Here is a 12,310-nt window from a genome sequence, read left to right as displayed (position 1 = left end):
TCAATTCCAAGGAACACCTGTGCAGTCCATGACAATAATAGAAATGCCTTTGCCACTACAGTGACAACCCAGAGGCTGAACACTGCCTTGTACCAAGCGAATAAACAGGCACAAAGCATTTTTCATAGGCTCATGCACAGCCTGAGTGTGGAGCACAGAGGTCTAGTGCTTACTCAAGCCAACAGGTGTGAGGTCCCTGGTCCCATTCCCCAGCTAATAAAAACGATAACAGTATTTTCAAAAAGTACAAATTTTGCCCAAGACAAAAAACGAAACAAACAAACAAACAAAACTCAAGATTAAATCTGCCCATAACACTATGGAGGTTCTTCATTAACAATTGACAATCCTGAGGAATGCTCAGGCAGCCAGGTACTGAGACCTCGGGGCAGCCAACACTAAACTGCCTTCCTCAGACTCCACTCGGCAATGGCTCGAGTACATCCTGGAAAGAAGTCTCAGCACAAATCAAGAAAATGAAAGAGGATGGACCTGCTCACCACGACAGACAGTAGGAAGGGCAGGACTGACAAACATTCTCTCTCAAGCACCTCATGCACACAGGTAATAAAAGGCCAGAACTCTGTACCAGGTTAAGACGCTACTCTGGTTGCCCCTTGTATCACCAGCATGGATGCAGACCTGTTAGCTTACGGCGCTCTCGGAATGCTCAATTATCCACTCAATGGCGGCCCAGCCCTGCAACAACAACAGAGGGACTTCAAGTCTCACTGCATGCAGCAGGTCACCTGCCTGTGACAAAGGAGGAGACTACTGTGGCAAAGATGTAGCAATAACTTCCTGAGCCATGGTCCATGTAAGCAGGCTATTCAAACTCAGAAACATCAGATGTGATGTTTCTAATGAGTTAAATCACCTGTTTGAACTATCCCAGAGTTGACACCCCTCTTAGGCTAACAGCAAACCTGCATCTGTGAGAGACCTAAGACATCTCAAAATCCCAGAGCCAAAGCTGCCATGTGGAGGCCAGAGAGACAGGGATAGACTTCAGGGCAATAGTAACCGACTAGGACAGAAGCCTTACCCCTCAGAGCCTGGCCAGCCTTCTAGTTCAAACTACGTTCCCACCAGAAAACCACAGTGGCCTTAGGAAGTCAACTGCAGAGAGCCCAGTCCTCAGGAGAAGCGGACATGTCACCATTTCATCTGGCACATTAGACCCCACCCCACCCCCACCCCCGGAGCGCACCAGGACCCTGCCCTGAGGTATGCACCTTCTTTGCATTGGAGGATATCGTGTTGGCCATTAGACTTTCCAGGTAGCTCCCAAGGCTAATCCCCTTCACAGTGATGATGGCTTCTTGGATGAGCACAGTCCTGCAGAAAAGGAGAAGGTGAATTCGGGGAAGGAGGCTCCGCCCACCCACCCCTGCTGTTCAATGTGTCCATCCCTGGGGTGAGAGAACTCACTTTTCAGGGTTCTCTGGGTGAGGTGTGTACACCAACCTCTCATTCACTGACACCAGATTCGTGAGCGTGATCTTTAAAAACAAACAACAACACATATTTAAAAAAAAGGCTGGTGGGCATTGCTGGCCCATACCTTTAATCCCAGCACTCAGGAGGCAGAGGCAGATGAATCTCTGTGATTCTTAGGCCAGTCTGCTCTATAAAGAGAATTCCAGGACAACCAGGCCTGTTACACAAAGAAACCCTGCCTCAAAAAAACAAAAATATTAAAAAAGAAAAAAAAATTAAATTTTTTTAGATTTACTTATTTTCTTTTACATGTATGAATGTATTGCCTGTATGCATGTATATTTACCATATATGGTGCCTGGTACCTGCAAAGGTCAAAAGAGGTTGTTGAATCCCCTGGAACTGGAGCTACGGATGGTTGTGAGCCACCATGTGAGAGCAACAAGTTCTTGTCACTGTTGAGCCATCTCTCCAGCCCCTGTATGTGCTTTGTGTGTGTATGGGGTGGGCAGAATGTAGGGTTCCTCTGTGTAGCCAAACTGGCCTCCAACTCACAGAGATCCACCTGCCTCTGCCTCCCAAGTGCTGGGACTGAAGGTATGTGTCACCACACTTAGTTCTATATATGTACCTTTAATAGAAATAAGAGGAAGGGGAAAGTGGCTGTTACATTTTATTAGAGGTTCCCACGAGGTCCCCAAACTCACAGATAAACAAGCACTAGGGGAACCAGGCATGTTAAACACAGGTTTGTCTCTTCAAAGGGAGAGATATATGACCTGTTTTCCACCTAGAAGACTGAAAGCACACATGGTTAATTGCCTGGTGACTTTAGTGCCATCTGTGTGGCTGAGACCTCCTCCTTATCTTGATCCTGTTTTCTCGGTTGATCTACAGAACCCATCATTATGGAAAATACCACCTGTACTTTACAGAGTTTCCATGTAGTCATGCCTTTTTATCTAGCTGTTTTGCCTTTTGTTTTTCTTTTTATCTTATTTGTTTGTTTACTTATTTTGAGGCAGGGTCTTACTATATAGCTGTCTGTCACTATAGATCAGGCTGGCCTCAGACTTACAGAGATCTGCCTGGCACACACACAACCACCCTTGACCTATTCTATATGTTGACTATACTTGAATAAAAAGACTAAAAAAAGGTAGGTGTGGTGAAGCCTCAGCATTCCAGAGGCAAGGCAAGAGGATTACAGTAAATTTAAGACCAGAGAGTTCCAAGCTGACCTGGGGTACAGTAAGTGAGGTCTCCATCCCAAAACAAAACAAAGATAAAATACCACTAAATAAATCCAACCCTCCTCCTAAAAATAAGCCCACTTGGAGCAGAAGGAAAACTGAAAATACAATTTAAGGGAGGTACTAGCACCATTGCTGAGAAACATTTAAACACCTTTCTCATCTTAGACCCCTGCTTACATTGGTGGAACACAGCTCCATTTTCCTTGTGGTGGGATCCACAACAGAACTCTCTTTGATGTATGTCAAGGTCCTGTTGGCTCCCAAAATCTAAGGGACAAAACAAAGCGCGTATAGTGGTATGCTTAAGTCCAGTTACTCATTCTTTACAGCAAACCCTCTGTATCTGTGGATACAGCGGTGGGCAGAAGGGTCAAACCCCTGGTAGATAACAGAAAATGGATTGAAGAGCTTAACACGGACAGCAATGAATGTTTTGACAAAAATTAAACCAGGGAACCCCGGGCGTCCTAAGAAGAGAGGCTCCTTTGCTAGCAAGAGCTCTGAAGTGAAGACAGCTTACAGGGACGCTTTTCATGTCCTGATATAGAATCCAGGAGCAGCAAATGAGCCACAAGGAGACAGCAGGAGACGCTAGGGCCATGGAAGGACCTAGTTCTGTGTGGAGGGGAGGTCAGTGTGCAACCACGCGTGGGAAAGCTGTCCTGTCTCATTCTCACAGCTCTCCACCCGACCCCGCCCCACCCCCAATCCTGGGCCTAAGAACGAGTATGGGTTGTGCTGTGTCTTCCTGAAGTTCCTATGTAAAATGTCTAGCTGCAGCATCACGAAATGTGGGGTTCTGGGCATAGATGTCACTGAAGAAAGGTCATCCAGCTCACTTAACCCATGGTGACTAGTGTCCTTCCCAGAAAGCAGACTGGGACCCACGGACAGTCCAAAGAGAACAGGGATCTTGCCCAGCCATTGGTGGCATTCCTTAGCAGTAATCGAGGGCAGCCATGCAGGGAGGCTCACCGCACGCACGAGGCCAGGCAGCCCCCACTCGGTGCTGAGCAGGCGCAGACTGTGCAGGCGCCCACAGTCGTCCACGCTACGCTCCAGCACATCCACGCCCACCACACACGGGTTCATCGGGTTTGGGTACTTTCGCATGGCAGCCTTGATCACCGTGTCCCAGGGATGGCTGGCAAGAGAACACAATTAGCCGAGGAAGTGACCCTGAGGCTGAGGCGTCTGTGTCTATGCAGGGAAGGCTGTCCTGGGTTCTGTCTGAGACCAGGTCTCTGGAGGGACCCCAAGTCTGTGCTGGACCTATGCAGGGCCATCAACCTTAGATGACCTCGGGTTTTTCCTGTCCTTGCTCTTCTCCAGCCCACAAGAGGTAGAAACCTTTTTTGGAGACTTACCAGCAGTGAGATATGTCTCCCTGACTACACCTTTTGCTGAGAAACACTGGCTGCTGTCCTTAATGCAGGCTGGACCCTGCCTCCCACTGGGGCTTACAGCCCCACCTGACTGTCCAGCTACCCAGGTAAGTATACTGCCTGATATATTGAAGAACACCCACGCAGAACACCCAAGTGTACCCAAGCAGGCTTTTGTTCCCGCATATTCAATGCTACCAAGAACCAAGGACAGTTCCCAGCTGATGAATTTAGCACACTATCGACTTTATAATGGAACAGACGTGCATCTCGCACAGAGGTATATCTCACAGTCATCGTCTTCAACTTTCAGAACAGAAGAAAAGGATGTCAGATCCCCTGAAGCTGGAGTTACAGGCAATGTGAGCAGCCCCACTCGGGTCCTCTACAAGGGGTATATGCTTTTTACCTGCCTGCCGAGGAGCCATTTCTCTAGCGTTTTTGACTGACAATATTTTCAATCTGCTCTGGAAAGAAGCGTCTGCACTTCTTTCAAACTTCTAAGTGGTACGTGGTCTGAAGCAATTCAAGGTGTGTGTGTGTGTGTGTGTGTGTGTGTATGAGTGTCTCGTCCCAATACATGCTTGTGCACCACGTGTGTGCCTAGTGCCTGTGGAAGTTAAAAGAGGGTATTGGATCCCCTGGAACTGGATTTCCAAATGGTTGCAAGCTGCCATGTGGGGACTGGAAGCTGAATGCAAGTCCTCTACAACTGTAGTAAGTGTTCCTAACCACTGAGCATCTCAGCCTCACAGTTAATACTTTTTAAAAACACCTTTAGTCCCAGCACCGAGGAGACAGTGGCAGGTGGATCTCTGAGCTCAAGGCCACATACATGCACAAGGCACACATGTGGAAACACATAAAATTGCTTCAGGCCTCATACCACTTAGAAGTTTGAATGAAGTGCACACACACACACACACACACACACACACACACACACACACACACACACCTCTCTATCTGCATGAGGAAGGACTTTATCCACACGCCTCAACCAAAGCAATACATTGCAAAACACCAGATGCAGAGGTAGATAAGAGAATCAAGCTACAGAAATCCGAAAGTCATGGGTATTATTTTTAAAGTACAGGTCCTCCAATTTTTGGAAAATACAATTACATTCTTAAATTTTTTTTTTTAAATGCTGAGAGAGGGACTCATATTTGCTCAGCTGGCCTTGGACTCCTGATATAATACATGTATATATTATATATATATAAAATATATATTGAACTAATATATATCATATATATTGAACTAATGTTATATATATTTATTAAAGGGGAGCTATTAGATTGGCTTACAAAATGGCTTGGATAGCCCCATAATGGCTGTCTCACACTAGAGAGGCTGAGAATCTGATGCTGAAGGCCTGGAGGATTCCCAAAGAGCTGCTGATCTTCAGGCTATGTTGGAATCCCAGATAACTGATGCTAAGGTCAGTGAAGGGATGCCATAGCAACAGGAAAGATGAACTTGCCAGCAGGGATGACAGCAAGCAGATAGTTGCAAAGCTTCCCTGTTCCATGTCCTTTGATCTGTGTGGCCATAGAGTGAATCTTCCTGCTTCAAATAACCTGATCATGAAAATCCCTCGCAGATGTGCCCAGCAGTGAGATCCAGTGATGTCAGCAACCAAGCAAGAGCAGGCATCACACATGCCAAGGAGAATCCTAGGCAAAGCAGGGTGGTAGAAACTGATGTCCAAGATCTGCCTAAATCGTCCAAGGGAAAGGCCAAAGGTGGGAATGCACATGAAACCAGGCAAGCTATAAGAGGACTGGTTAGCACGGGAGACCCACCATGTGTCCAGGACTCAGGTCTTTCTATGTTCGCTTATTTCTAAAAGGTGTAGAGTTAAAGGTCAGGGGAAGGGTGGTTAAGAGGTAGTCACAGGACCAAAAGCTCAGCTATACCCTACTTTCAGCAGGTTTTGAAGCATATGGGCCACACTCTCTTAGGAAGTGGTTGTCACAGTGTGATTGGGACATTGCTAGCTCTCTCACCACATCAACATTTACAAGGATAACTCTTAAAGTAATGGGGGAAAGTGCTGGACTCTGCCAGCAATGCAGGCCAGGCTCCAAACCACAGCCTGGTCACTGTTGCTGGCAATGCACTCAGGGAAACAACTCAGGGTTCTCTTAGGAGTGCTTGTGATGAAATGGCAAAGTGGTTAATTTTATCATCTCTTGACCTCTGAGGACTCTTTGACAATCTGCAAGAGGACAGGCTGTGTGCCAGAAATACTTCTGCAGAACAAGCCATTCTCAAGCTGCCTCGGTGTATCAGGTGGTTGCATGGTGTCAGGAGCCCGCCCAATTCACCACTGCCTCTCACCACCGACAGCTTGCCCTTAGAAGAACAATGCACAAACTCTTTGCTCAAACTTGGGGACTTGGCAGTTATTTTATTTTCTGGGAAACTAAGGAAGTGAGTGAGCCTGTCACCTTAAGGCAAGCATCTTTAGTGTTGCCAAAGATAAAACCTGAACTTTTGCAGGAAAGCTGGAATTTTAGAAAGCTTGCATCCATTACCACACGCATAACTGCCCCATACTACAAACCTGAAGAATACACACATTCAAAAGATGGATGCAGTTGTCTCTCAAGAGGCAGAACTTTACTTAGCATTTGTTTTTCTGTTCTCTGTTCCCAATTTTATATTATTACTTTTTAAGAAGCTATCATTTTCTGGTCATAGCAGTAAAGGAAAGGTACAAAGACATACTTAGCTTTCCTAGCTCCCTATCTGTGTGAGGCTGGACATTATCCACACACCTCAACCAAGGCAATATATTGCAAAACACCAGAAGCAGAGGTAGATAAGAAAACCAAGCTACAGAAATCTGGAGGTCATGCATATTATTTTTTAATATCATCCAGCTGTTAAGTTTTTACTTTTAAGTTGTTGAAAGAAGGTCTCATATTTGCTTGAATTCCTGAATTCCCTACCTCTACCTCCCAAATGCTGGGATTACAGGCATGTACCACCACATCAAGTTTATGGCATTGGAGATTAAACCCAGGGTTTCACACATTCTAGGCAAGCATTCTCTACCATCCTCATCCCAAATTTAACTTTAAACTCTTAACAGTATAGGCTTAAAATGAGGCATAGAGGCATATGGCCTGTCATCAAAGTACTCCAAAAATGGAGTATCAGAAATTCAAAGTCACCCTCAGCTACACAGGGACTCAGCCTCAACAACATGAGACCCTGTGCCAAAAAGGGTTTATTATTATCCATTGTAATGAACGTTTTAAAATTTCAATTGAAATGTCTAATGACAATACAGAGTTGGTTGCTTGTTTTTTAAGAAAGGTCTCTATACACAGTCAAGGTGTGCCTCAAGCCCCTCCTTCCCAAGCGTTATAGTATACATGGCTCTTGGTGTACAGTATACAGTATACAGCTATGGCTGTATACACGGCTCTCTGATATTGTAACTATTAAAAGAAAAATCAAGGGGTTGGGGAGATGCTCAGCACTATCTGCTCTTCCAAAGGTCCTGAGTTCAATTCTCAGCACTCACACGATGGCTCACAATCACCTATAATGAGATCTGATGTTCTCTTCTTGAATGCAGATGTACATACAGACAAAGTACTCATACATTTAAAAAAAATATAACTAAGTAATTTTAAAAAAGGATGAAATGTATATAAAAATGGAGGGCCTCAATATTTCCAAGAGTGGAAAGTAGTTCTGTGGCTGAATAGCCTAAGATCTGCTGGCCTAAGTGGCTCCTTTGTTAGCCTCTCTGACAAATACTCCAAAGAAACAATTAATGAGAAGGAAAAATTGACTTTGGCTCATGGTTTCAAAGGCTTCAGTCCATGGTAACTTGTCTCTGGTGGTCCTGTGCCTGTGATGAGACAGGACTTAATGACAGAGGACATGGAACACACTACAGCATCTCACCTCAAGACAGACAGAAAGCAGGAAGGAATAAGAGAAGAGGTCAAGGCCAAGACATAGCCCTTCAATGACACACCCCAGGTGATGGTCTCCAACAAGGCCCCAACTTACATGATTCCTCCAGTTCCCGTTTTCAATGTATTATAGCATTGATTAGGTCAGCGACGTCACAAACTAACTAATCTCCTATGGTGGTGGTTCTCAACCTATGGGTCATGACTCCTTTAGGTTCCAAAGACCCTTTCACAGGGGTTGCCTAAGACCATATGCATATCAGATATTTACATTATAATTCATAACAGGAACAAAATTACAATTATGAAGTAGCAAAGAAATTAATTTTATGGTTGGGGGTTCACCGAAACATAAGGAATTGCAGTTTTAGGAAGAGTGAGAATCACTGTATGGAAAAGTCCTTGCAAAAACACCCAGAGGTGTTCCTTACTAGTCTCTGGGTGTCTCTCAATCCAAGGTAGCAGTTGATAGTGATCATCACAGGCAATTAAGTATAGCAGAAATGTGATATCTTGATTGTACAAATAAAGCCTGTCTGTAGGTCAGAGAATGGAGCTTGCCACTAGCTAACCATAGAGGTCTGGAGGTCTGTACAGAGAAGAAGTGAGCTCCTGGATAGAAACAGGATATATGCAGGGAGAAACAGGAACTGGCTGAGATTCTAAGGAAGTAAAGTGCAGCAGTGGCTTGTTCCTTCTTCTCTCAGATCTTTCAGCATTTTCCTCTATATCTGACTCTAGGTTTTTATTATCTAGACCAATTAAAAACTCCATTTACACAGAAACATATGTGTCCTTTCAATAGAGACAGGGTGCCAGGCAGTGGTGGAGCATGCCTTTAATCCCAGCTCTTGGGAAGCAGAGGCAAGTAGATCTCTATGAGGTCAAGGCCAGCCTGGCCTAGAAAGTAAGTTCCAGGACAGGCTCAAAGCTACACAGAGAAACCTTATCTCGAGAAAGAAAAAATAAAGAGAGAGGGCAAATTATAGCAAATTCATAAAATGGCTGATTACACAGCTAATATAATGAAACTATATGTACATCAATTTATATCCATAGATATGTTATCTCGGCTTGGACAGATCTCAAAAACACTCTTGCAAGAAGAAGAAAAGATCCTTACAAGGTGAGGTCACTGATTTCTATCTGGGAAAAATACACCATATGATGTAGATTTATACATAAACATACATATAAGTAGTCACTTGGTTTCGGGCACAAACCTTTGGAAGGATGTTCACCAAATTTACCATCTCTGCTGCCTTTGTTAAAGAAATGAGAGAGAAGAGAGTGGACATTTTCAGACTATCTGGAAGGTTAACTCCTCTTCCCAGCTCCTGGCTAGGAAACAAGCTAGCTGTAGGTTCATCCTCAAAGCTCTGCAGCCTAAGCTGATGGCCTGCCAGAGGCCTATTGCTGCCCTTATTCTAGAAGGATATCTGGTCTCTGTGTGAGCTTCCTCCCTATGAACAGTGCCAAGGTCAGATACTGGCAGTGTACCTGGGCCACAAAACAAAGAACCAACACATACTACCACATGGGTGAACCTCAAAAAACAAAAACAAGAAAGAAAAAAAGCCAGACCCAGAACATCAGATATTGATGACTGTTTATATAGGATATCCAGAACAAAACCTACAGAAACAAATCAGTGTTTGCCTGGGGGAGGAATGGGAAGTAGAGCTCAAGTAATCAAGTCCATTATCTCTTTAGAAGATAACAGAAATGTCCTAAAACCGGTACCATGGGGATGGCTGCACAGTTGGCAAAAACAAAAAACTTAGTTTCTGTAAATACACTAAGAGTCACTCAATTGTATAATCCATTTAACTCTTTTCTCTCCCCATGTGTGGTATGCGTAGGTGCACCAGTACGTGCATGTTTGGGGAGGCCCAAGACTGATGTAGAGAACCCCTTTGGTCCTTCTTCCATGTTATTCACTGAGGCGGTGTAGTTGTGTTAGCTGGCCTGCTCCAGGCATCCCCATCTCCAGCTAGCCAAGCTAGAATCACAGGCTGCACTCACAGTCACTAGAGGTCTGGGGATCTGAGCTCCAGTGCTCACACTTGCACGGCGAGCACCTTAACCAGTGAGCCATCCCCCCCAGCCCACAGTTGTAGAATACACTTTAAAACGGGTATCTTGGGGCAAACAAGATGGCTCAGCAGCTAAAGATGCCAGCTGTCATCCCCACTTGGATCTCCTGATCCACAAGGTAGGAGTTGAGAATGGACTCCCCCATGTGGTCCTGACATCACTTACACACTGTGGCACGCATACACCACAAATATTTAATTAAATGCAATTTTAAAAATAGTAAGAAGAAAAAAAAAGTATAAAGGGCCCTGGGCAGTGGTGGTGCATGCCTTTAGTTCCAGCACTCGGGAGGCCGAGGCAGAGGCAGGCAGATCTCTGTGACTTCAAGACCAGCCAGCTCTATAAGAGCTAGTTCCAGGACAGGCTCCAAAGCTACACAGAGAAACCCTGTCTTGAACCTCTGTCCCTCTGCCCCCCCCCCCAAAAAAAGAATAGTAAAACCGGCCAACCGTGGTGACATATGACTTTAATCCCAGCACTGGGGAAGCAGAGGCAAACAGATCTCTGTGAGCTGGGGGCCAGCCTGGTCTACATAACAAGCTCCAGGCCTGTCTCAAAAAAAAAAAAAAAAAAAAAAACAAGAAAAACTCCAGAACACACACACATTAAAATCGGTGATAACACATTAGAAATTACAAAGTCACAAATTATGAAACACTAGGAATAAAAAGAATTAAAATGACAGAGGGTGTAAAAATGGTCAAAAATGTCAACACTGGCCAGATGGTGGTGACACATGCCTTTAATCCCTGCACTCAGTGGATCTTTGTGAGTTCAAGGCCAGCCTGGTATACAGAGTGAGTTCCAGGACAAACCCTGTCTCAAAAACAAAAGTCAACACTGGTCTCAGGGTTGGTTAGTCAACATCAGCGCACTTGGGGCAACTCTCAGAGGGTCCAAGTCAATGCTCTGGCATCCCTATACTTAATGTTTTCCCTTCCTTTCTCTGCATTCAGACAGTACAAATTATGCCTGCATCTTGGGGGAACCTCCTTCACAAGGGCTTATTTTGTTTTGCATTTTCAAAGGTGGATGCTATAATGGTGCCTGGAACATTTTAAAGCAAGCTCAAAACACTGGGTTGGATCCCCAGCTTAACACTGGGATCAGTCCCCAGCACCATCAAAAACTAAGTCAGAAGTTCTGAAGCCAGGTGATACATCTTTATTAAAACTTCATACTTTAAACGACAATGGATGACAATTCTGTTTCAGGCAGTCTCCCCACCCCCATCCCCGCTCAGAACGAATGGGTTCTCTAAGCAGAATCAAAAATTCTCAAAAACCTTTTTTTTTTTTTTTCCTTTGAGACGATATTAAAACACTCGATGACAGGGTGGAAAGCGCCCTTGGGTCAGGAGGGCACTTGAGGCAGTTCGCGATTTCTCCGTCAGTGTGCACAGGTATTCAGGACCAAACGCCCCAAATGCCTTCCTCGCATCTTCCCCCGGGTTCAATCCCCTTGGGCACGGTGTGTGACACGCGCAGCGCATCTCCGGACCGGTCGCGACGCCCCCGCAGCGCAGCTTGCAACCTGCACCGGCCAGCTGAGGATGGGGAGGCCTGCGCCACGCTCCTGCCTCCCCTCACCCCGACCCGCGATCCCGGACCCGAAGCGCTTGCCTCTCCCCATCCACGCCCCTCCCCGAAGATGCGCTTGGCTCCGGCCTCGTCCACGCATTTCCCAGCGCAGCCCTCAGCCTGCTCACCCGAACACGTGCTCGGAGCTCCAGATCTTCATCACCGCAGCCGCAGGCCCCAGGCGCGGGCTCGGCGCTCTGCGGGATGCTGCGCGATGCCGCGAGGGCGGGGCGTCCGCTATACCGCCTCCTCCATCACGTGGCCCGGGCTGCAGAGGCTAAAAATAGGGATGTGGAAGGCGGTTGGTACCCAGAGCAAAGCTGCTGTAGGGACTTGCGGGAGCGCGCAGCCACAAATGGCAGCGCTAGGCTCTTTGTAGCTGTCCAAATTCTGTCCCTGCCCTTTCCAACCACACGGGAACGTTGCGGACAAAGCAGACATGCCAATTCAAAATAAACAATCTGGGTACTGAGTAAGTTTGAAACCCCAATGCAATCGACAGCGCGTCACAGGCAACCCACTACAGAGGCTACAACGACAGAGCCATCACCCCTAGGAAACAGAAGTAGCCGGTTTTGCGAATGCTTTAGAGGTGAACGATATTATGGTGC

The 12,310-nt window shown here is 45.9% G+C and overlaps 1 protein-coding gene across 1 annotated transcript; it reads right to left on the bottom strand.

Moving 5' to 3' along the window:
* Positions 1–621: 621 nt before the first annotated feature.
* On the bottom strand, positions 622–12,048 carry Prelid3a (PRELI domain containing 3A). The gene is made up of 6 exons (XM_051200802.1): positions 11,828–12,048; positions 3,672–3,840; positions 2,874–2,963; positions 1,432–1,502; positions 1,236–1,338; positions 622–699 (listed from the first exon to the last, which is right to left on the bottom strand). Exons 1-6 carry the CDS (start codon positions 11,857–11,859, stop codon positions 646–648), a joined length of 519 nt encoding a protein of 172 aa, XP_051056759.1. The 5' UTR covers positions 11,860–12,048; the 3' UTR covers positions 622–645.
* Between the last annotated feature and the right edge of the window lie 262 nt (positions 12,049–12,310).

Source organism: Phodopus roborovskii, unplaced genomic scaffold (genome assembly GCF_943737965.1).
Source record: "Phodopus roborovskii unplaced genomic scaffold, PHOROB, whole genome shotgun sequence".
Classification (NCBI taxonomy): Eukaryota; Metazoa; Chordata; class Mammalia; order Rodentia; family Cricetidae; genus Phodopus; species Phodopus roborovskii.
This window is presented reverse-complemented; position numbering and strand designations above follow the sequence as displayed.

What these genes read in the sequence shown, in the direction of transcription:
- Prelid3a (XM_051200802.1), bottom strand. Translation starts at nt 11,859, where the DNA reads ATGAAGATCTGGAGCTCCGAGCACGTGTTCGG. An exon ending in AGCTCCGAGCACGTGTTCGG is followed by an intron (nt 3,841 to 11,827) that starts GTGAGCAGGCTG and finishes TTCTCTTGCCAG; the next exon opens with CCATCCCTGGGACACGGTGA. An exon ending in TGGAGCTGTGTTCCACCAAT is followed by an intron (nt 1,503 to 2,873) that starts GTAAGCAGGGGT and finishes TTGTTTTTAAAG; the next exon opens with ATCACGCTCACGAATCTGGT.